The 25,815-nt window shown below is 42.2% G+C and overlaps 1 protein-coding gene across 1 annotated transcript; it reads right to left on the reverse strand.

Annotated features, from left to right (window-relative positions):
* Positions 1 to 4,598: 4,598 nt before the first annotated feature.
* Positions 4,599 to 23,331, reverse strand: tac1 (tachykinin precursor 1; the record flags this gene model as incomplete). Its single annotated transcript, XM_083784518.1, has 4 exons — positions 4,599 to 4,645; positions 7,818 to 7,874; positions 12,763 to 12,865; positions 23,218 to 23,331. 4 exons carry the CDS (start codon positions 23,329 to 23,331, stop codon positions 4,599 to 4,601), a joined length of 321 nt encoding a protein of 106 aa, XP_083640644.1.
* Between the last annotated feature and the right edge of the window lie 2,484 nt (positions 23,332 to 25,815).

Consider the following 25,815-nt stretch of genomic DNA (forward strand, 5'->3'; position numbering starts at 1 on the left):
ACAGACAGACTTCAGCTGGTTCCTTCCCTGCTAGTATGTTTAAAAGAACAGACAGACTTCAGCTGGTTCCTTCCCTGCTAATATGTTTAAAAGAACAGACAGACTTCAGCTGGTTCCTTCCCTGCTAGTATGTTTAAAAGAACAGACAGACTTCAGCTGGTTCCTTCCCTGCTAGTATGTTTAAAAGAACAGACAGACTTCAGCTGGTTCCTTCCCTGCTAGTATGTTTAAAAGACAGACAGACTTCAGCTGGTTCCTTCCCTGCTAGTATGTTTAAAAGACAAGAGAGACTTCAGCTGGTTCCTTCCCTGCTAATATGTTTAAAAGAACAGACAGACTTCAGCTGGTTCCTTCCCTGCTAATATGTTTAAAAGAACAGACAGACTTCAGCTGGTTCCTTCCCTGCTAATATGTTTAAAAGACAAGACAGACTTCAGCTGGTTCCTTCCCTGCTAGTATGTTTAAAAGAACAGACAGACTTCAGCTGGTTCCTTCCCTGCTAATATGTTTAACCCATTCTGAACGGGCACCCATTTTGGTGTTGGCATCATGTTATGCTTTAGCTATTGAAAAATAGCAGATCTACAAGCTCATATCGCGCCACCGAGTGGCGCGATACGAGCTTGTAGGTCTGCTATTTTTGAAAAAAATCGAAGAGCGACTGACATTTTTAGAATCTGATCTCGGGTCAAAATGGGTTGATCAGACCAGTGTGTGTCTGGCGGAAACCTCGTATGAATCTGATCTCAGGTCAGAATGGGTTAAAGTTAAAGTACCCCACCCTGGGGGGACAGACAGGGCCTTCTATGTCTCTGCCCCCACCCTGGGGGGACAGACAGGGCCTTCTATGTCTCTGCCCCCACCCTGGGGGGGACAGACAGGGCCTTCTATGACTCTGTCCCCACCCTGGGGGGACAGACAGGGCCTTCTATGTCTCTGCCCTCTCGGCCTTCTATGAATCTGATCTCGGGTCAGAATGGGTTAATCAGACCAGTGTGTGTCCATGTGGAAACCTGGTATGAATCTGATTTCAGGTCAGAATGGGTTAAAAGACAAGACAGACTTCAGCTGGTTCCTTCCCTGTTAGTATGTTTAAAAGTCAGCTACACAAATTATATTTACCATCATGGTCTGCTGGTATATTTTAAGTTATAACTTCATCATTTAATGTCTGTTTGGACTGGACTGGTGTGTCGTCATTAATAATAGCCTTATTATCATGCTGTCTGGTCAGCAAGCCTTAACCAATATCTACCTTTATTCATTCATTCATTGCAAATGTATGTATTTGTATAAACATGGAAATGTCTAGCATTGTCAGAAATAAATTAAAAATACATTTTAAATAAACATTGTACTTTCAATGTATTTACCACCTCTAAAAACCTCTGAAGATTGAATTAGTATAGTGTCTAAAATCCTTTTAACAGTGTTATAAAAAGAAGAGGGTGGGGGCCTTAGTTTTTATTTCTTTTAGGAATAAATCATATTTCTATCTGTTGCTATGGGAACGGATAGATTTAAATGCACACTGTGATCAATCATAACGATAGATCATTATCATCACGATAGATATTATCAATAATAGTAATCATTACTCATTATGATCACAGAAAATCAATTACAAATGTAATTATCATCATCAGTCAGAATAAAGTGTTGTTTGAATCAATCAAAGTCTATAATCTATATAACTGTCAGCTTTGAGGACGGCTACATTTTAAATGTGTTTTTAACTCATTTTACTTCAACTTGACAAAACCATATTCGTCGTCGATGTCGAGCCAAACCGTTCCTTTTTTATTAATTATTTTAAAAGAATAATAAAAAATAGTGACAGTAGACTTAACTGTAGTCGATCTACAAGCCCATGACGTGTCGCAGAGCTTGTTGATCTGCTATTTTAGTCTTATCTAGGAGGCAAAACAAAACATAAAGAATAGTTTGATTTTTTCACAACAGACAGACACAAGGAGTGTGTGTGTGTGTGTGTGTGTGTGTGTGTGTGTGTGTGTGTGTGTGTGTGTGTGTGTGTGTGTGTGTGTGTGTGTGTGTGTGTGTGTGTGTGTGTGTGTGTGTGTGTGTGTGTGTGCGCGTGCGTGCATGTGAAAATGGATAAAACTAGTGAGATATGAACCAGATCTAAGCTTAAATCACATTTTGTCAGAACATGGAACATGATATTTTAACCCATTCTGAACGGGAAACCCATTTTGGTTTAGCTATTGAAAAATAGCAGATCTACAAGATCTAGCAGATCTACAAGCTCGAGCTTGTAGATCTGCTATTTTTGAAAAATCGAAGAACGACTGACATTTTTTTTAATCTGATCTCAGGTCAGAATGGTTCAATCAGACCAGTGTGTGTCCAGTGGAAACCTCGTATGAATCTGATCTCAGGTCAGAATGGGTTAAACCATAACTCATCATCTCCAGGTGTAAACATTCACATATTATTATCATTGTTTTCATGATAACTGCTGCTGGAACGATCTGAGAATGACCTGACATGCGTTTGCTCTGTGATTGTGTTGGTGGTGTGTAGTACCTCTCTCATCCACCAGAGTGCTCTCATTCCCCATGTATGCTGATCATTACTAGATAATAGATGTACTGGTTATTAATACTTTATATTAAACACAGGCCTAGAATGCATTATAAACATAATGATAATTGTAATTACAAGCACTGATGTATATTTGTGCAATAATTAATCATACTAGTCATTACTGTAATGACCTATAAGGTCAATAATCAAATATCAGGACTGCTGGACAGACATGGACTTTTATTTTGCAAGGATCATAGTTTATATATATAACGGGTCCATTTGGTTCCCATCTATACATCGTTTAGCTGGTGACCAATCAGGATCTCCCCATCTAGACCACTTCTGGAGAGGTTTGGGTTGTCTTACCTCATGCCATGATGTAACTCCAAATGTGGACAAGAAATCAAAAACTAAAAATGGCTCCAGTGTTCAGAAATAATTGATGATTCAAAATATTCTCCTCGTTGACCTATAGGCCTCACTCACACTGTTGCAACATGTACACAACATGTGTCTTCTACAAGGTCGTAGCGCGGCACTCAATGACCACTTATATTAAAGGTATATTCAGTGATTTCACTCAAAAAACCGTAGGTTTCGTTTTTGGCTGTGGGACCCAGCCTTTCGTCCAATCAGGATAGAGAGCCAAAAACGAAACCTAAGGTTTTTTGACCCCCAGGGGTTAACTGGGGACAGGGAGGAACTCCTTATATGGTCAGCACACTCTATAGTAGGGAGGATTATCACAACAAAACAAAAAAATAAGTGATATTTGAATTAAGTGAAATCACTGAATATACCTTTAAGTATGTAAATGCATTTGAGTTGCATTTATCTAGATCTAATAATCAAGTATACAATGTGCTTAAGTATAACATATTGTTATGAATCACGACCATCTGAGTGCTTTTAACTGCGAGTATATTGTGTTACTAATAGATAACCACATTAAAAGTGTTTAAATATATAATGCATCACAGAAACTATAGCTTGATAGAAAGTGTTTCCCAGAATGCTGTACCTCGTCCACAACAAACTGTCGCCAGAATAAGAACGGAGAAATTCATTCGATAAGGAAAATAGTTTTAATATAATTCAGTGACATCATCATCACGACAGCATCTTTCTCCAATAAATAATGACGTCACTTTGAAACAGGAATGTGAAGAACAACCGAAGCCACCGTCTCTGAACCCAACATTATTAACCCATTATTAACCCAACGTTATTTACTCACAGAGTCAGAACAGGTTATTGAGACTCTATGCAGTGATTCTGAAAATCTAAACCATTTCACTGGCGTGGAATTACATTCTTGAGCACACATGAAATAACACATTCTATTCCATTGTAGTGTGGGATTGGGTTGGGTGTGGTTTTGAGTGTGTTTGATGGGGGTTGTGTTGGGTGGGGTTGAGGGGGTTGTGTTGGGTGGGGTTGAGGGGGTTGTGTTGGGTGTGGTTGTGTTGGGTGGGGTTGGGGGGTTGTGTTGGGTGTGGTTGTGTTGGGTGGGGTTGAGGGGGTTGTGTTGGGTGTGGTTGGGTGTAATGACGTTGCCACACACAGGTAAACGGTGTGGTTGAGGCGGTTGTGTTGGGTGTGGTTGGGTGGGGTTGAGGGGGTTGGGTGTGGTTGTGTTGGGTGTAATGACGGAGCCCCACACAGGTAAACTCACTCACTGCTATACATCAGTACAAGGTGAACAGAACACTGATCCTACATCAGTACAAGGTGAACAGAACACTGATCCTACATCAGTACAAGGTGAACAGAACACTGATCCTACATCAATACAAGGTGAACAGAACACTGATCCTACATCAGACTAACATCTACAGGTTCCAAGGTCGAAGGAGGGCAAAGGAAAAGCAGCGCAGCGAGGTTCTGTGATGACATGTGAGCGTTACGGACGAGATCCGAGGAGGAACCAGCAGGAACCAGCAGGTACTGGCGGTGACCTAGTCACTGAAGCTTTCTCCCCGGAGAAAGCTTCAGTGACTCCCCGCTATGATGCTGGCCAAGCCAGGCTAGCGGGGACCAGCAGGGACTCAGCGTTTCCTCTCCAGGTCTTGTATTGTGCTCCAGTCGTACAGATCTGCAGGAGAAACACACAATACAATACAAACATTAGAACTATCCCATTGAGACGAAGCGGGGTGCTGCTATGGGCTATAGTTCCAAACATTGGAACTATCCCATTGAGACGAAGCGGGGTGTCTATGGGCTATAGTTACAAACATTGGAACTATCCCATTGAGACAAAGCGGGGTGCTGCTATGGGCTATAGTTCCAAACATTGGAACTATCCCATTGAGACGAAGCGGGGTGCTGTGGGCTATAGTTCCAAACATTGGAACTATCCCATTGAGACGAAGCGGGGTGCTATGGGCTATAGTTCCAAACATTGGAACTATCCCATTGAGACGAAGCGGGGTGCTGTGGGCTATAGTTCCAAACATTGGAACTATCCCATTGAGACGAAGCGGGGTGCTGTGGGCTATAGTTCCAAACATTGGAACTATCCCATTGAGACGAAGCGGGGTGCTGCTATGGGCTATAGTTCCAAACATTGGAACTATCCCATTGAGACAAAGCGGGGTGCCTATGGGCTATAGTTCCAAACATTGGAACTATCCCATTGAGACAAAGCGGGGTGCCTATGGGCTATAGTTCCAAACATTGGAACTATCCCATTGAGACAAAGCGGGGTGCTATGGGCTATAGTTCCAAACATTGGAACTATCCCATTGAGACGAAGCGGGGTGCCCTATGGGCTATAGTTCCACACATTGGAACTATCCCATTGAGACAAAGCGGGGTGCTGCTATGGCTATAGTTACAAACATTGGAACTATCCCATTGAGATAGAATGAGCACTTCCTCATTCCATTGTTACAGTGGGAGTCAACGCTAGTGTCGCCACTCTCCTACTAGATTACTCAGAAGCACTGAGAAAACTGTTCTTCTTTGTCCTTTTTTTCAAACTTGACTACGGTAGCGGTGGTCTCAAAAACATGAGGGAAACTTTGACAGAAAAAGACTCGCTCACCGTCTAGAAAAAGACTCGCTCACCGTCTAGAAAAAGACTCGCTCACCGTCTAGAAAAAGACTCGCTCACCGTCTAGAAAAAGACTCGCTCACCGTCTAGAAAAAGACTCGCTCACCGTCTAGAAAAAGACTCGCTCACCGTCTAGAAAAAGACTCGCTCACCGTCTAGAAAAAGACTCGCTCACCGTCTAGAAAAAGACTCGCTCACCGTCTAGAAAAAGACTCGCTCACCGTCTAGAAAAAGACTCGCTCACCGTCTAGAAAAAGACTCGCTCACCATCTAGAAAAAGACTCGCTCACCGTCTAGAAAAAGACTCGCTCACCGTCTAGAAAAAGACTCGCTCACCGTCTAGAAAAAGACTCGCTCACCGTCTAGAAAAAGACTCGCTCACCGTCTAGAAAAAGACTCGCTCACCGTCTAGAAAAAGACTCGCTCACCGTCTAGAAAAAGACTCGCTCACCGTCTAGAAAAAGACTCGCTCACCGTCTAGAAAAAGACTCGCTCACCGTCTAGAAAAAGACTCGCTCACCGTCTAGAAAAAGACTCGCTCACCGTCTAGAAAAAGACTCGCTCACCGTCTAGAAAAAGACTCGCTCACCGTCTAGAAAAAGACTCGCTCACCGTCTAGAAAAAGACTCGCTCACCGTCTAGAAAAAGACTCGCTCACCGTCTAGAAAAAGACTCGCTCACCGTCTAGAAAAAGACTCGCTCACCGTCTAGAAAAAGACTCGCTCACCGTCTAGAAAAAGACTCGCTCACCGTCTAGAAAAAGACTCGCTCACCGTCTAGAAAAAGACTCGCTCACCGTCTAGAAAAAGACTCGCTCACCGTCTAGAAAAAGACTCGCTCACCGTCTAGAAAAAGACTCGCTCACCGTCTAGAAAAAGACTCGCTCACCGTCTAGAAAAAGACTCGCTCACCGTCTAGAAAAAGACTCGCTCACCGTCTAGAAAAAGACTCGCTCACCGTCTAGAAAAAGTAGTAAAAGACTCTTTTATCTGATCATGCTCTTATGGTGCTCTGTGCTCATGGTGCAATTAACCCATTCTGACCCGAGATCAGATTCATACGAGGTTTCCGCCGGACACACACTGGTCTGATGAACCCATTCTGACCCGAGATCAGATTCTAAAAATGTCAGTCGCTCTTCGATTTTTCAAAAATGGCAGACCTACAAGCTCGTATCGCGCCACTCGGTGGCGCGATATGAGCTTGTAGATCTGCTATTTTTAAATAGCTAAAGCATAACATGATGCTGACACCAAAATGGGTGCCCGTTCAGAATGGGTTAAAGGACAACTTTAGTTTTTTTCAACCAAGGTTCATGTTTTAGGTTGTTATTAGAGAAACTAAAAGGTGAGTGTTATTTTTTTTTTTCATTTGCTGCTTTCTTTCATTTTAGGGATTTTAGCTGTTTTTGACAGGGGGGGCGACGGGGGCATTCGAGCATGGGGCTAAATATGTATTATTTTACAAAATATTATGGCGATTTATTTATTTTATTATTTGCTATAGTCCTAATAAACCCCAGGAAATTACATCTGGCCACAGAAGATCACAGGATCTACTGAATGTGAAGGTAGGGGGGAAGGCTTATACTGTGTGTCATAGGCTCAATATGTCAGTTTGACACATTCAGTAGAACTCGTGATCTTCTGTGGCCAGATGAAATTTCCTGGGGTTTATTAGGACTATAGTAAATAATAAAAAAATAAATCGCTATAAAATGTTGTAAAAAAATACATATTTAGCCCCATGCTCGAATGCCCCCCCCCCCCCCCTGTCAAATACAGCTAAAATCCCTAAAACGAAAGAAAGCAGCAAATGAAAAAAAATTAACACTCACCTTTTAGTTTCTCTAATAACAACCTAAAACATGAACCTTGGTTGAAAAAAACTAAAGTTGTCCTTTAAGTGCTATATGATTTTCACAGACAAAGAACTTGCTCTTAAAGAGCTCCAAAACAATACTGCTCAGGTGCTGAGAATTACTAATGGATGACATCACCAGATTGTGGGCGTGGACATTACAGAAAGGATATACAAAATCACAGTTATATAGGAAACGTTGACAGACTTATACAATCACTTTTTGAATATGACTTTTTCCTTAGAGATCTTCATTCAAGCCACCTGGTGGCTTGAATGAAGGTGTGTGGACCCCAGGAAGACTAGCTGACTGCCATCATGGCATCAGCTAATCAAATAAAACAAATACCTGGCTCCTCCTGGCTTCTCTTCCCCATCAGGCCAACGAAGGAGTTGATTTTATGTCCTGAAGAGAAAAGAAAAACATTCAAATTTTTTACACTTTATATTCAGTGACATTCGAGCGTGTCAAAGATTATCTGAGTGTATACAGCTCGCAGTAATTAATTACTTATTCATTATTAATGATTGCTAATATTAGTGATTGCTACTCTATTGTTCTAATACGCATTGTGTCGTCAGAGTTGTGATTCCAATCCCAGAGAAGTTCCATGTTTCACCGCACAGTTATATAGAAAAAAGCTACGTATTTTCCCTATTGTATTTCTATACTGTGCTAAATAAATCATATCAAAATAATCAAATCAAATGAATTAACCCTTAGACAGCTGTGCAGCTGCAGCTAAGTGCTTTAATCCATTCTGGGCGGAAACCCGTTTTGGTGTTAGCATTACGTTATGCTTTAAGCCATTGAAAAATAGCAGATCTACAAGCTCGTAGCGCGCCACCGAGTGGCGCGCTACGAGCTTGTAGATCTGCTATTTTTCAATGGCTTAAAGCATAACGTAATGCTAACAGCTTGTAGATCTGCTATTTTTGAAAAATCGAAGAGCGACTGACATAGAATACGTTTTTAGAATCTGATCTCAGGTCAGAATGGAAAACTGTCAGGATGTAGAAGACATTTTTAGAATCTGATCTCAGGTCAGAACGGGTTAAAGAACACATGTATCTCTCAAGGGCAGGATGCACGCGTGTGACATCATCATCATCATCATCATCATCACATCAATCCTGGAGCCTGGAGGGACGATGGCGTCACCGTGTGCCCCTCCCCCCCCCCCTCCCTCATCCCCCCTCCCTCATCCCCCCTCCCCCTCCCCCCCCCCCCCCCCTCTCTCTGTCAATCACAGTAATGGACGGTAATAGCATTGGTTAGGGATGGAGGGGGGGGGGGGGGGGTGACACCCTGACACCCTGAGACAGGGACCCCTCTCTGTTTACACCCTGGCTCCGGGACGTGCACAGAATGTTAGACAGGCAGGGGGCGGGGCTGACACACCGTAAGAGAGAATGTTAGACAGGCAGGGGGAGGGGCTGACACCCCGTAAGAGAGAATGTTAGACAGGCAGGGGGAGGGGCTGACACCCCGTAAGAGAGAATGTTAGACAGGCAGGGGGAGGGGCTGACACCCCGTAAGAGAGAATGTTAGACAGGCAGGGGGAGGGGCTGACACCCCGTAAGAGAGAATGTTAGACAGGCAGGGGGAGGGGCTGACACCCCGTAAGAGAGAATGTTAGACAGGCAGGGGGCGGGGCTGACACCCCGTAAGAGAGAATGTTAGACAGGCAGGGGCTGACACCCCGTAAGAGAGAATGTTAGACAGGCAGGGGGAGGGGCTGACACCCTGTAAGAGAGAATGTTAGACAGGCAGGGGCTGACACCCCGTAAGAGAGAATGTTAGACAGGCAGGGGGAGGGGCTGACACCCCGTAAGAGAGAATGTTAGACAGGCAGGGGGCGGGGCTGACACCCCGTAAGAGAGAATGTTAGACAGGCAGGGGGAGGGGCTGACACCCCGTAAGAGAGAATGTTAGACAGGCAGGGGCTGACACCCCGTAAGAGAGAATGTTAGACAGGCAGGGGCTGACACCCCGTAAGAGAGAATGTTAGACAGGCAGGGGGCGGAGCTAACACCCCGTAAGAGAGAATGTTAGACAGGCAGGGGGCGGAGCTAACACCCCGTAAGAGAGCACTTTTGGCCAAAAAATTGCGAAAGCGAGAGGAGAGGAGAGGAGGGGAGGGGAGAGGAGAGGAGAGGAGAGGAGAGGAGAGGAGAGGAGGGGAGGGGAGGGGAGAGGAGGGGAGAGGAGAGGAGAGGAGAGGAGAGGAGAGGAGAGGAGAGGAGAGGAGAGGAGAGGAGAGGAGAGGAGAGGAGAGGAGAGGAGAGGAGGGGAGAGGAGGGGAGGGGCGGGGAGGGGAGGGGAGGGGAGGGGAGGGGAGGGGAGGGGAGAGGAGAGGAGAGGAGAGGAGAGGAGAGGAGAGGAGAGGAGAGGAGAGGAGAGGAGAGGCATTTAGCATTACTTTCACCATGTAGTAAATGCTGCATTGGTGGTCTGGAGAGGGCAGTTGTTTTACAGACGGGTTAAAAGGGCAGTTGTTTTACAGACGGGTTAAAAGGGCAGTTGTTTTACAGACAGGTAAAAGGGCAGTTGTTTTACAGACGGGGTAAAAGGGCAGTTGTTTTACAGACGGGTAAAAGGGCAGTTGTTTTACAGACGGGGTAAAAGGGCAGTTGTTTTACAGACGGGTAAAAGGGCAGTTGTTTTACAGACGGGTAAAAAGGGCAGTTGTTTTACAGACGGGTAAAAGGGCAGTTGTTTCACAGACGGGTAAAGGGGCAGTTGTTTCACAGACGGGGTAAAAGGGCAGTTGTTTCACAGACGGGTAAAAGGGCAGTTGTTTCACAGACGGGTAAAAGGGCAGTTGTTTCACAGACGGGTAAAAGGGCAGTTGTTTTACAGACGGGTAAAAAGGGCAGTTGTTTTACAGACGGGTAAAAGGGCAGTTGTTTTACAGACGGGTAAAAGGGCAGTTGTTTTACAGACGGGTTAAAGGGCAGTTGTTTTACAGACGGGTTAAAGGGCAGGGGCTGAAGCCCCCTTTGATGTCTATGTGTGCACACATAGTATCGCCTGGTAGACATGTCCTTAAAGGACAACATGTCCTTAAAGGACAACATGTCCTTAAAGGACAACATATTTTTTTATGTTTTAGGTTGTTATTAGAGAGATGAGTGAGTGGGGGGGGGGGGGTTTTCTTCGGGGTTTTTTTCACTCGAGTACTTAGTCACCATGAGTACATGTACTTAGTTACTTCACCACTGAGTTGGAGATGAGAGTCATTTATGTTGACCGAGACAATGTGTTATCTCTCTCTCTCAGGAGCCCCCCCCCAACACCCCCCAATGCACACACGCACGCACGCACGCACACACGCGCACACACACACACACACACACACACACACACACACACACACACACACACACACACACACACACACACACACACACACACACACACACACTGTGCAGATCAATTAGACTCAATGGTCTTCAAAGCTCAGCATAAAGAGCGTTCCAGTCCCTCCAACACCGCGAGGCAGTGGGTGTGATGTAATTAAAAACAGCTGCTCTTTAGACCCTCTGTCTGTCAACACGCTTCATACAGGGTGCTGTTTAGACCCTCTGTCTGTCAACATGCTTCATACAGGGTGCTGTTTAGACCCTCTGTCTGTCAACACACTTCATACAGGGTGCTCTTTAGACCTAGTCTGTCAACACACTTCATACAGGGTGCTGTTTAGACCCTCTGTCTGTCAACATGCTTCATACAGGGTGCTGTTTAGACCCTCTGTCTGTAAACACACTTCATACAGGGTGCTGTTTAGACCCTCTGTCTGTAAACACACTTCATACAGGGTGCTGTTTAGACCCTCTGTCTGTAAACACACTTCATACAGGGTGCTCTTTAGACCCTCTGTCTGTCAACACACTTCATACAGGGTGCTGTTTAGACCCTCTGTCTGTCAACATGCTTCATACAGGGTGCTGTTTAGACCCTCTGTCAACAGGCTGCATACAGGGTGCTTCCTGGCCTTGACAGACAGCCCCATACATCCAATCAGAAAGGTCCTATCTGATTAACAGCCCCATACATCCAATCAGAAAGGTCCTATCTGATTGACAGCCCCATACATCCAATCAGAAAGGTCCTATCTGATTGACAGCCCCATACATCCAATCAGAAAGGTCCTATCTGATTAACAGCCCCATACATCCAATCAGAAAGGTCCTATCTGATTGACAGCCCCATACATCCAATCAGAAAGGTCCTATCTGATTGACAGCCCCATACATCCAATCAGAAAGGTCTGATTGCATTAAACAACATTAAATTCACATTGCTAATCATAGCAGCCTCTATTCTATTCCAAAACAAATAGCCGATCTACAAGCTCACAGCTGTGCCATATACACCTTCAACTCAGCATGGCAGTTAATTAAACATTTAAGTTAATTAGGTTTCAGTTTCCCAGGCCCTGCAGCCCAATGTTGATGACCCAAATTAGCCCCAATTAACGAATCAATTTGAAGTGACAAATAACAGCACTTACTTTTGCGTGCCATCTGTGCGTTTGCTGTGAGACGAAGAGAGATCAGGAAAATGCAGTCAGTGAAGATCAATATTAGGTAGCAGTTAGTTAGTGAAGATCAATATTAGACAGCAGTTAGTTAGTGTATATTATATAGCAGTTAGTTAGTGAAGATAGATATTAGGTAGCAGTTAGTTAGTGTAGATTAGTGTTGTTTTCGTCGACTAAAACTAAGACGAAAAATGTTCGTCGACTACCTATTTTCACTCACGAAAACAAATGGAAACTAAATGAAAACTAAGCTACGATGACTAAAACTAAGACTAAATATACTGACAATTTCGTCAACAAATAAAAACTAGACTAAAATGTTAGGAAGGGACTAGTGGACATGCTGAAAATAGCTGATCTACAAGCTTGTAGAGCTTGTAGATTGGCTATTTTCATCAAGTGTACAAAATATATTTTTGTCGACTAAATCAACTGTAGATTTAGTCGACTAAAGTCTTATGACATTTAGTCGACTAAAACTATAGACTAAACACTAAGACATTCCAGGTGACTAAAATGTGACTAAAACTAAATTAAATTTCAGTCCAAAGTCTATGATGACTAAACTAAAATTGAAATTTGCTGCCAAAAACAACACTGGTGTAGATCAATATTAGATAGCAGTTAATTAGTGAAGATAGATATTAGACAGCAGCCGTTTGATATGAAACGAGTGCATTATAACCTCTTTATTATAGATTATTATAATGTTTTTATCGTATTATTATTATTAATATTTTTTTTTACCAGGAGAGCGTTTCCCCATCAGGCCCACGAACTGGTTAGGACGAGGCTTCCTCGTCCATCTCCTCAAGATTTCTCTCAACGGTTCGGTGGCAGGCCACCCGTCCTGGAGGAGAACACACACTCACATTAATACTATACTGTCAGTGTGTCGGGGACAGGCCACCCGTCCTGGAGGAGAACACACACTCACATTAATGCTATACTGTCAGTGTGTCGGGGGCAGGCCACCCATCCTGGAGGAGAAAACACACTCACATTAATGCTATACTGTCAGTGTGTCGGGGGCGGGCCACCCGTCCTGGAGGAGAACACACACACATTAATACTATACTGTCAGTGTGTCGGGGGCAGGCCACCCGTCCTGGAGGAGAACACACACACACATTAATACTATACTGTCAGTGTGTCGGGGGCGGGCCACCCGTCCTGGAGGAGAAAACACACACACATTAATACTATACTGTCAGTGTGTCGGGGGCAGGCCACCCGTCCTGGAGGAGAAAACACACTCACATTAATGCTATACTGTCAGTGTGTCGGGGGCGGGCCACCCGTCCTGGAGAAAACACACTCACATTAATGCTATACTGTCAGTGTGTCGGGGACAGGCCACCCGTCCTGGAGAAAACACACTCACATTAATGCTATACTGTCAGTGTGTCGGGGGCGGGCCACCCGTCCTGGAGGAGAAAACACACACACATTAATGCTATACTGTCAGTGTGTCGGGGGCAGGCCACCCGTCCTGGAGGAGAAAACACACTCACATTAATGCTATACTGTCAGTGTGTCGGGGGCGGGCCACCCGTCCTGGAGGAGAACACACTCACATTAATGCTATACTGTCAGTGTGTCGGGGGCGGGCCACCCGTCCTGGAGGAGAACACACACACACATTAATACTATACTGTCAGTGTGTCGGGGGCAGGCCACCCGTCCTGGAGGAGAAAACACACTCACATTAATGCTATACTGTCAGTGTGTCGGGGACAGGCCACCCGTCCTGGAGGAGAACACACACACACATTAATACTATACTGTCAGTGTGTCGGGGGCGGGCCACCCGTCCTGGAGGAGAACACACACACACATTAATGCTATACTGTCAGTGTGTCGGGGACAGGCCACCCGTCCTGGAGGAGAACACACACACACATTAATACTATACTGTCAGTGTGTCGGGGGCAGGCCACCCGTCCTGGAGGAGAACACACACTCACATTAATACTATACTGTCAGTGTGTCGGGGACAGGCCACCCGTCCTGGAGGAGAACACACACACACATTAATACTATACTGTCAGTGTGTCGGGGGCAGGCCACCCGTCCTGGAGGAGAACACACACTCACATTAATACTATACTGTCAGTGTGTCGGGGACAGGCCACCCGTCCTGGAGGAGAACACACACACACATTAATACTATACTGTCAGTGTGTCGGGGGCAGGCCACCCGTCCTGGAGGAGAAAACACTCACATTAATGCTATACTGTCAGTGTGTCGGGGGCGGGCCACCCGTCCTGGAGGAGAAAACACTCACATTAATGCTATACTGTCAGTGTGTCGGGGGCGGGCCACCCGTCCTGGAGGAGAAAACACTCACATTAATACTATACTGTCAGTGTGTCGGGGGCGGGCCACCCGTCCTGGAGGAGAAAACACTCACATTAATGCTATACTGTCAGTGTGTCGGGGGCGGGCCACCCGTCCTGGAGGAGAAAACACTCACATTAATGCTATACTGTCAGTGTGTCGGGGGCGGGCCACCCGTCCTGGAGGAGAACACAGCAGCGGTGTGTAAAGTAACCGAGTACACATACTGTACTTATTATGTACAATTTTGAGGTCTTTTCTTTTTTTACTTTCTTCCAAATAACAATCACACCTGTGTGAAGTGAGGGGCGCTCTTATCATGGTGCATCATCACGACGTAACATTGTCGACAACATATGACGTAATTTCTCCATTCAGTGCCATTGGCCTTTAATGTTTGTATAAGGACAGAAATCTACACGATATCAGGAGATAGCAGGGGCACCTTGGACAGCGACACACAGTGTCCATGCAGAATGAATGGATGGAGCCGTTTCAGCACCATGGACAGCGACACACAGTGTCCATACAGAATGAATGGATGGAACAGAATCAGCACCTTGGACAGCGACACACAGTGTCCATGCAGAATGAATGGATGGGACAGAATCAGCACCATGGACAGCGACACACAGACAGTCCCAGATCAAACCCTGATGAATTATACACTTGTTGTGACGTAGGCTTTTTACTAAGACAATAATTGTGTGTGTCTCTCTCTCTCTCTCTGTGTCTCTCTCTGTGTGTCTCTCTCTCTCTCTCTCTCTCTCTCTCTCTCTCTCTCTCAGTCAAGCAAGAGAAGCAAAGAGCAAGATATTGTTGAAATGGTAAAAGGTTTCACCATCGGGGATTGGCAGGTTTAAAGAGATTTCTTTTGCAGGTCCAAAAATGGACCAAATGGACCCTTCAATTTGAAACAACATACTGCTCTCTGTCAGAGTCAGGCTACAGGTGGCTAAATTTACACTGAGGATTTGACTGGGTGGGTGTTTGACTGGGTGGGTGCTGTTTGACTGGGTGGGTGTTTGACTGGGTGGGTGCTGTTTGACTGGGTGGGTGTTTGACTGGGTGGGTGTTTGACTGGGTGGGTGTTTGACTGGGTGGGTGTTTGACTGGGTGGGTGTTTGACTGGGTGGGTGTTTGACTGGGTGGGTGTTTGACTGGGTGGGTGTTTGACTGGGTGGGTGCTGTTTCTGAGCCACGGACCACCATCTGATGACATTTAGCCTCTCAGACCCATTTGAGCCACGGAACCACCATCTGATGACATTTAGCCTCTCAGACCCATCTGAGCCACGGACCACCATCTGATGACATTTAGCCTCTCAGACCCATCTGAGCCACGGAACCACCATCTGATGACATTTAGCCTCTCAGACCCATCTGAGCCACGGACCACCATCTGATGACATTTAGCCTCTCAGACCCATCTGAGCCACGGACCACCATCTGATGACATTTAGCCTCTCAGACCCATCTGAGCCACGGAACCACCATCTGATGACATTTAGCCTCTCAGACCCATCTGAGCCACGGACCACCATCTGATGACATTTAGCCTCTCAGACCCATCTGAGCCACGGAACCACCATCTGATGACATTTAGCCTCTCAGACCCATCTGAGCCACGGAACCACCATCTGATGACATTTAGCCTCTCAGACCCATCTGAGCCACGGACCACCATCTGATGACATTTAGAATGTAGCCATGCCTCCAGGACGGGTGGCCTATCTAAGAGCTGTATTTAGTATATCCTCTACGCTAGACGTCTCCTCTATGGAGAATAACATTAAACTGTTCATTCATCAAGCTGCTGTCTGTGTGTCTGAGTGAGCAAAGTGCTCTGATCTGGCACCGGGCCAAGCCCGCAATGTCAAACAGAACGTGCAGCGCTGCATGCTGATTGGATAGATAGATAGATAGATAGATAGATAGATAGATAGATAGATAGATAGATAGGTAGGTAGGTAGGTAGGTAGGTAGGTAGGTAGGTAGGTAGGTAGGTAGGTAGGTAGGTAGATAGATAGGTAGGTAGGTAGGTAGGTAGGTAGGTAGGTAGGTAGGTAGATAGATAGATAGATAGGTAGGTAGGTAGGTAGATAGATAGATAGATAGATAGGTAGGTAGGTAGATAGATAGATAGGTAGGTAGGTAGGTAGGTAGGTAGGTAGATAGATAGATAGATAGATAGGTAGGTAGGTAGGTAGGTAGGTAGGTAGGTAGGTAGATAGATAGATAGATAGATAGATAGATAGATTGTTTTGTCGTTTTGTAATTTCATTAAACTTCATATATCCAATTAATACTAGGCAACAATTAAAAGCATATAAAGTAGGCTATTATTGACATATATACAATACAATATTGTATTCTTTGTTTGTTTTAAAGTGGATTCCATCCATCCATTAATTCAGACTCTAATTGGTCTAAATGAGAGTTTTAACAGCTTAATCACTGAACCACTTAACTGCGTATATTAACCACGAGAAGAAGAAAAAAATAATCTAATTTATTTAGAAAACGGACGATCTGATCTACAAGCTCACAACGCTTGCATGGTGTCGGTTGTTGTGAGCTTGTAGATCGGCTAATTTCGATTAAGTTCAAACGCAGTTGAAAAGCTTTAATAGTAAATCAGCCATCAAGTGATTTTACATCCAAGCCTTTTGAAGTGCATCTGAAGACATGCAGTCATGCGGGAGTTTTCAGTGCGTCGGATCCTCATGGTCTTGTTCTTAATTAATGCACCTGTCACCTTAATTCATCGCCTGGAACGCGTCTGTGTCACCTCACCCACTTTAGCCATTATTTTAAACTTTATAGCTGTTGAAAAAAATGGCAAATCTACAAGCTCATAGCACAGCACCGAGTGCCGCGCTATGAGCTTGTTAGATCTGCTATTTTCTTTGTTTGGATTAATCGTGAACATTAATTTGCAAATCTTTTGAATATATAATTATTTTTAAAGCGAACATTTATAACTCAAATCTTTGCTTCATGGGGAGGAGGGGGTGGGGGGGGGGGGTCCGCGGCGGCCAAAGCATTCTGACTAAAACAGTTTGAGCAGCACTAGATGTAGAAACACAGACCAGACATAATGTACCTGTCACTGCGTCAAAAGAGGAGTTATAACGGACAATTATGGGCACCGTATTTTACCCGTAAACCTCAAGTTCAGCAGCATATACAGTTAATATACGGTAACATACAGGTGTGATCGTACAATACATATACAGTTAATATACGGTAATATACAGGTGTGATGGTACAATACATATACAGTTAATATAGTTAATATACAGGTGTGATGGTACAATACATATACAGTTAATATACGGTAACATACAGGTGTGATCGTACAATACATATACAGTTAATATACGGTAACATACAGGTGTGATGGTACAATTCGGGAGTTTAATTTAAGTTAATGTAGCTGTATGTGCATGGTTACCAGTCCTATAAACATATATAATGTATACCTGTATGTGCATGGTTACCAGTCCTATAAACATATATAATGTACCTGTATGTGCATGGTTACCAGTCCTATAAACATATATAATGTATACCTGTATGTGCATGGTTACCAGTCCTATAAACATATATAATGTATACCTGTATGTGCATGGTTACCAGTCCTATAAACATATATAATGTACCTGTATGTGCATGGTTACCAGTCCTATAAACATATATAATGTATACCTGTATGTGCATGGTTACCAGTCCTATAAACATATATAATGTACCTGTATGTGCATGGTTACCAGTCATATAAACATATATAATGTATACCTGTATGTGCATGGTTACCAGTCCTATAAACATATATAATGTATACCTGTATGTGCATGGTTACCAGCCCTATAAACATATATAATGTATACCTGTATGTGCATGGTTACCAGTCCTATAAACATATATTTAATGTACCTGTATGTGCATGGTTACCAGTCCTATAAACATATATAATGTATACCTGTATGTGCATGGTTACCAGCCCTATAAACATATATAATGTATACCTGTATGTGCATGGTTACCAGTCCTATAAACATATATTTAATGTACCTGTATGTGCATGGTTACCAGTCCTATAAACATATATAATGTATACCTGTATGTGCATGGTTACCAGTCCTATAAACATATATAATGTATACCTGTATGTGCATGGTTACCAGTCCTATAAACATATATAATGTATACCTGTATGTGCATGATTACCAGTCCTATAAACATATATAATGTATACCTGTATGTGCATGGTTACCAGTCCTATAAACATATATAATGTATACCTGTATGTGCATGGTTACCAGCCCTATAAACATATATAATGTATACCTGTATGTGCATGGTTACCAGTCCTATAAACATATATTTAATGTACCTGTATGTGCATGGTTACCAGTCCTATAAACATATATAATGTATACCTGTATGTGCATGGTTACCAGTCCTATAAACATATATAATGTATACCTGTATGTGCATGGTTACCAGTCCTATAAACATATATAATGTACCTGTATGTGCATGGTTACCAGTCCTATAAACATATATAATGTACCTGTATGTGCATGGTTACCAGTCCTATAAACATATATAATGTATACCTGTATGTGCATGGTTACCAGTCCTATAAACATATATAATGTATACCTGTATGTGCATGGTTACCAGTCCTATAAACATATATAATGTATACCTGTATGTGCATGGTTACCAGTCCTATAAACATATATAATGTACCTGTATGTGCATGGTTACCAGTCCTATAAACATATATAATGTACCTGTATGTGCATGGTTACCATTCCTATAAACATATATAATGTATACCTGTATGTGCATGATTACCAGTCCTATAAACATATATAATGTATACCTGTATGTGCATGGTTACCAGTCCTATAAACATATATAATGTATACCTGTATGTGCATGGTTACCAGTCCTATAAACATATATAATGTACCTGTATGTGCATGGTTACCAGTCCTATAAACATATATAATGTGTACCTGTATGTGCATGGTTACCAGTCCTATAAACATATATAATGTATACCTGTATGTGCATGGTTACCAGTCCTATAAACATATATAATGTATACCTGTATGTGCATGGTTACCAGTCCTATAAACATATATAATGTATACCTGTATGTGCATGGTTACCAGTCCTATAAACATATATAATGTATACCTGTATGTGCATGGTTACCAGTCCTATAAACATATTTAATGTATACCTGTATGTGCATGGTTACCAGTCCTATAAACATATTTAATGTATACCTGTATGTGCATGATTACCAGTCCTATAAACATATATAATGTATACCTGTATGTGCATGGTTACCAGTCCTATAAACATATATAATGTATACCTGTATGTGCATGGTTACCAGTCCTATAAACATATTTAATGTATACCTGTATGTGCATGGTTACCAGTCCTATAAACATATTTAATGTATACCTGTATGTGCATGATTACCAGTCCTATAAACATATATAATGTATACCTGTATGTGCATGATTACCAGTCCTATAAACATATATAATGTACCTGTATGTGCATGGTTACCAGTCCTATAAACATATATAATGTATACCTGTATGTGCATGATTACCAGTCCTATAAACATATATAATGTATACCTGTATGTGCATGGTTACCAGTCCTATAAACATATATAATGTATACCTGTATGTGCATGGTTACCAGTCCTATAAACATATATAATGTATACCTGTATGTGCATGGTTACCAGTCCTATAAACATATATAATGTATACCTGTATGTGCATGGTTACCAGTCCTATAAACATATATAATGTATACCTGTATGTGCATGGTTACCAGTCCTATAAACATATATAATGTATACCTGTATGTGCATGGTTACCAGTCCTATAAACATATATAATGTATACCTGTATGTGCATGGTTACCAGTCCTATAAACATATATAATGTATACCTGTATGTGCATGGTTACCAGTCCTATAAACATATATAATGTACCTGTATGTGCATGGTTACCAGTCCTATAAACATATATAATGTATACCTGTATGTGCATGGTTACCAGTCCTATAAACATATATAATGTACCTGTATGTGCATGGTTACCAGTCCTATAAACATATATAATGTACCTGTATGTGCATGGTTACCAGCCCTATAAACATATTTAATGTATACCTGTATGTGCATGGTTACCAGTCCTATAAACATATTTAATGTATACCTGTATGTGCATGGTTACCAGTCCTATAAACATATATAATGTATACCTGTATGTGCATGGTTACCAGTCCTATAAACATATATAATGTATACCTGTATGTGCATGGTTACCAGTCCTATAAACATATATAATGTATACCTGTATGTGCATGGTTACCAGTCCTATAAACATATATAATGTATACCTGTATGTGCATGGTTACCAGTCCTATAAACATATTTAATGTATACCTGTATGTGCATGGTTACCAGTCCTATAAACATATATAATGTATACCTGTATGTGCATGGTTACCAGTCCTATAAACATATATAATGTATACCTGTATGTGCATGGTTACCAGCCCTATAAACATATATAATGTAATACCTGTATGGTGCATGGTTACACAGTCCTATAAACATATATAAATGTATAGCCTTTATTGTATGGGTGCATGGTTAACCAGCCAGAGTCCAAATAAACATGATATAACTGTATAACCTGTATGTGCAAATCGGTTACCAGTCCTATATAACATCTAATCTAAAGTATACCTGTATTTGCATGGTATCCCATCCCTATATACCAGTCCTATAAACATATATAATGTATACCTGCATGTGCATGGTTACCAGTCCTATAAACATATATAATGTACCTGTATGTGCATGGTTACCAGTCCTATAAACATATATAATGTACCTGTATGTGCATGGTTACCAGTCCTATAAACATATATAATGTATACCTGTATGTGCATGGTTACCAGCCCTATAAACATATATAATGTACCTGTATGTGCATGGTTACCAGTCCTATAAACATATTTAATGTACCTGTATGTGCATGATTACCAGTCCTATAAACATATATAATGTATACCTGTATGTGCATGGTTACCAGTCCTATAAACATATATAATGTACCTGTATGTGCATGGTTACCAGTCCTATAAACATATTTAATGTATACCTGTATGTGCATGGTTACCAGCCCTATAAACATATATAATGTACCTGTATGTGCATGGTTACCAGTCCTATAAACATATATAATGTACCTGTATGTGCATGGTTACCAGTCCTATAAACATATATAATGTATACCTGTATGTGCATGGTTACCAGTCCTATAAACATATATAATGTATACCTGTATGTGCATGGTTACCAGTCCTATAAACATATATAATGTATACCTGTATGTGCATGGTTACCAGTCCTATAAACATATATAATGTATACCTGTATGTGCATGGTTACCAGTCCTATAAACATATATAATGTATACCTGTATGTGCATGGTTACCAGTCCTATAAACATATATAATGTACCTGTATGTGCATGGTTACCAGTCCTATAAACATATATAATGTATACCTGTATGTGCATGATTACCAGTCCTATAAACATATATAATGTATACCTGTATGTGCATGATTACCAGTCCTATAAACATATATAATGTATACCTGTATGTGCATGGTTACCAGTCCTATAAACATATATAATGTATACCTGTATGTGCATGATTACCAGTCCTATAAACATATATAATGTATACCTGTATGTGCATGGTTACCAGTCCTATAAACATATATAATGTATACCTGTATGTGCATGGTTACCAGTCCTATAAACATATATAATGTACCTGTATGTGCATGGTTACCAGTCCTATAAACATATATAATGTACCTGTATGTGCATGGTTACCAGTCCTATAAACATATATAATGTATACCTGTATGTGCATGGTTACCAGTCCTATAAACATATATAATGTACCTGTATGTGCATGGTTACCAGTCCTATAAACATATATAATGTATACCTGTATGTGCATGATTACCAGTCCTATAAACATATATAATGTATACCTGTATGTGCATGGTTACCAGTCCTATAAACATATATAATGTATACCTGTATGTGCATGGTTACCAGTCCTATAAACATATATAATGTATACCTGTATGTGCATGGTTACCAGTCCTATAAACATATATAATGTACCTGTATGTGCATGATTACCAGTCCTATAAACATATATAATGTATACCTGTATGTGCATGGTTACCAGTCCTATAAACATATATAATGTATACCTGTATGTGCATGGTTACCAGTCCTATAAACATATATAATGTATACCTATATGTGCATGGTTACCAGTCCTATAAACATATATAATGTATACCTGTATGTGCATGGTTACCAGTCCTATAAACATATATAATGTATACCTGTATGTGCATGGTTACCAGTCCTATAAACATATATAATGTATACCTGTATGTGCATGGTTACCAGTCCTATAAACATATATAATGTATACCTGTATGTGCATGGTTACCAGTCCTATAAACATATATAATGTATACCTGTATGTGCATGGTTACCAGTCCTATAAACATATATAATGTATACCTGTATGTGCATGGTTACCAGTCCTATAAACATATATAATGTATACCTGTATGTGCATGGTTACCAGTCCTATAAACATATATAATGTATACCTGTATGTGCATGGTTACCAGTCCTATAAACATATATAATGTATACCTGTATGTGCATGGTTACCAGTCCTATAAACACATATAATGTACCTGTATGTGGGTGTCTTGGCTCCAGTAGTCCGGGTCTTCTCTGGAGAGGCTGTCCTCACACAGAGCCTGAGCGACGGACAGGAGGACCAACACGGAGGGTAGAAGCAGCTTCATGATGTCTCCCCCAAAAAACCGCTCAACCGTGCAGTGTCCTACAAAATGTTCTTCCTTTCTTAGTTTATGAATATATTATATAAACACTGAATTAACTGCAAAAAGAAAAGGGAGTAAAAAAATCAGCTCCTTAATATTCAGAAGCGCACGGATCTTTCTGTGTCTGCGTGCGTTCAGGACAGCTGTGACGGGAGCAACGCCATCCTCTCCGTGCGTAAAAGCCGTGCGTAAAAAGCGCTCTGCTGTCCCGGGCTGGTCCGTTCCGTTCCGTTCCGTTCCGTTCCGTGCCGTTCCGTGCCGTGCCACCTCTCCTGTCCTCTCCGCTTCAGAGCAGATGTCTTTGTGACAGACCTCTCGTCCTGTGGCTGCTATTTAAGCGCTGCCAGAACTCTCCCTCTCTGTTTAATTGACTTTCAATCAATCAATAAATCAAAGCCCATTACGCACGGCGGCACGCCCCCCCCCCTCCCCCCGGGGCCCCCCTCCTCCTATATGACTAACATCCGCCTCCCTCCCTGCGGTTCTTTCATCCACTAACACTAACACTCCCCAGAGTAAAACACTAACACTCCCAGAGTAAAACACTCCCCGCAGAGTAAAACTACATTTTATTTATTTATGACTTCTGGGAAATTAAATGAAACCCTCCTCCCTGGAAGGAAGGAAGGAAGGAAGGAAGGAAGGAAGGAAGGAAGGAAGGAAGGAGCAAAGAAATAATAAAGCTAAATAATGTATACATATAATTTAGATGTACAAATAATATATTTGAAATTAATGCTGTGATCTTTCTACACTAGTGGACACACACACACACACACACACACACACACACACACACACACACACACACACACACACACACACACACACACACACACACACACACACACACACACATGCACATGCACGTACGCACGCACGCACGCACGCACAAACAGACAGAGACAGAGACACACAGACAAGATTAATTAATCCCTTGAGAGCCATTTTTTTCCAATACCAGTTACAGCCAATATAGATAATGTTAGTAACACACACACACACACACACACACACACACACACACACACACACACACACACACACACACACACACACACACACACACACACACACACACACACACACACACACACACACACACACACACACACACACACACACACACGCACAATAAATGCAGGGGTTTTCAATAGGTGGTCCGTGGACCCTGACCATGCATTTAGTAATGTAGGATTTGTTGATTTATTATTATTTATTTTTTCACGAGTTGAGAAACCGTGAACTGAATGACCTGGTGACCTATAATGACTGACTGTCCATGTAGTCATTTACTGACAAGTTGGTCAAGACAGAAAAAGGGAGTTACAATCTCCAGAGGGGGGGGGGGGGGGGGGGGGGGTTAGTGCACTGGATCGTCTGGTTGAGTCATTATTATTAGGACAGTATTAGTATCAATGGACCGTTGGTTGAGTCATTATTATTAGGACAGTATTAGTATCAATGGACCGTTGGTTGAGTCATTATTATTAGGACAGTATTAGTATCAATGGACCGTTGGTTGAGTCATTATTATTAGGACAGTATTAGTATCAATGGACCGTTGGTTGAGTCATTAATATTAGGACAGTATTAGTATCAATGGACCGTTGGTTGAGTCATTAATATTAGGACAGTATTAGTATCAATGGACCGTTGGTTGAGTCATTAATATTAGTACAGTATTAGTATCAATGGACCGTTGGTTGAGTCATTAATATTAGGACAGTATTAGTATCAATGGACCGTTGGTTGAGTCATTATTATTAGGACAGTATTAGTATCAATGGACCGTTGGTTGAGTCATTAATATTAGGACAGTATTAGTATCAATGGACCGTTGGTTGAGTCATTAATATTAGGACAGTATTAGTATCAATGGACCGTTGGTTGAGTCATTAATATTAGGACAGTATTAGTATCAATGGACCGTTGGTTGAGTCATTAATATTAGGACAGTATTAGTATCAATGGACCGTTGGTTGAGTCATTAATATTAGGACAGTATTAGTATCAATGGACCGTTGGTTGAGTCATTAATATTAGGACAGTATTAGTATCAATGGACCGTTGGTTGAGTCATTAATATTAGGACAGTATTAGTATCAATGGACCGTTGGTTGAGTCATTAATATTAGGACAGTATTAGCAGTCAATGGACCGTTGGTTGAGAAACAGAGGGATGTATCATGTATAGACATGTGAATGGGATGCATAGCAGCAAGTGTTACAAAAGCACAAATCTTAGCCCATGTCCCCCCCCCCGTCCCCCCCCAACACAACAGTCAGGGTGGTGGTCCCTGGCCCATGTCCCCCCCCCCCCAACACAACAGTCAGGGTGGTGGTCCCTGGTTCATATCCCCCCCCAACACAACAGTCAGGGTGGTGGTCCCTGGTTCATATCCCCCCCCAACACAACAGTGCATGGTCCCCAGGTTGATTCTA

Source organism: Protomyctophum parallelum (genome assembly GCF_964188405.1).
Source record: "Protomyctophum parallelum genome assembly, chromosome: 1".
Lineage (NCBI taxonomy): Eukaryota > Metazoa > Chordata > Actinopteri > Myctophiformes > Myctophidae > Protomyctophum > Protomyctophum parallelum.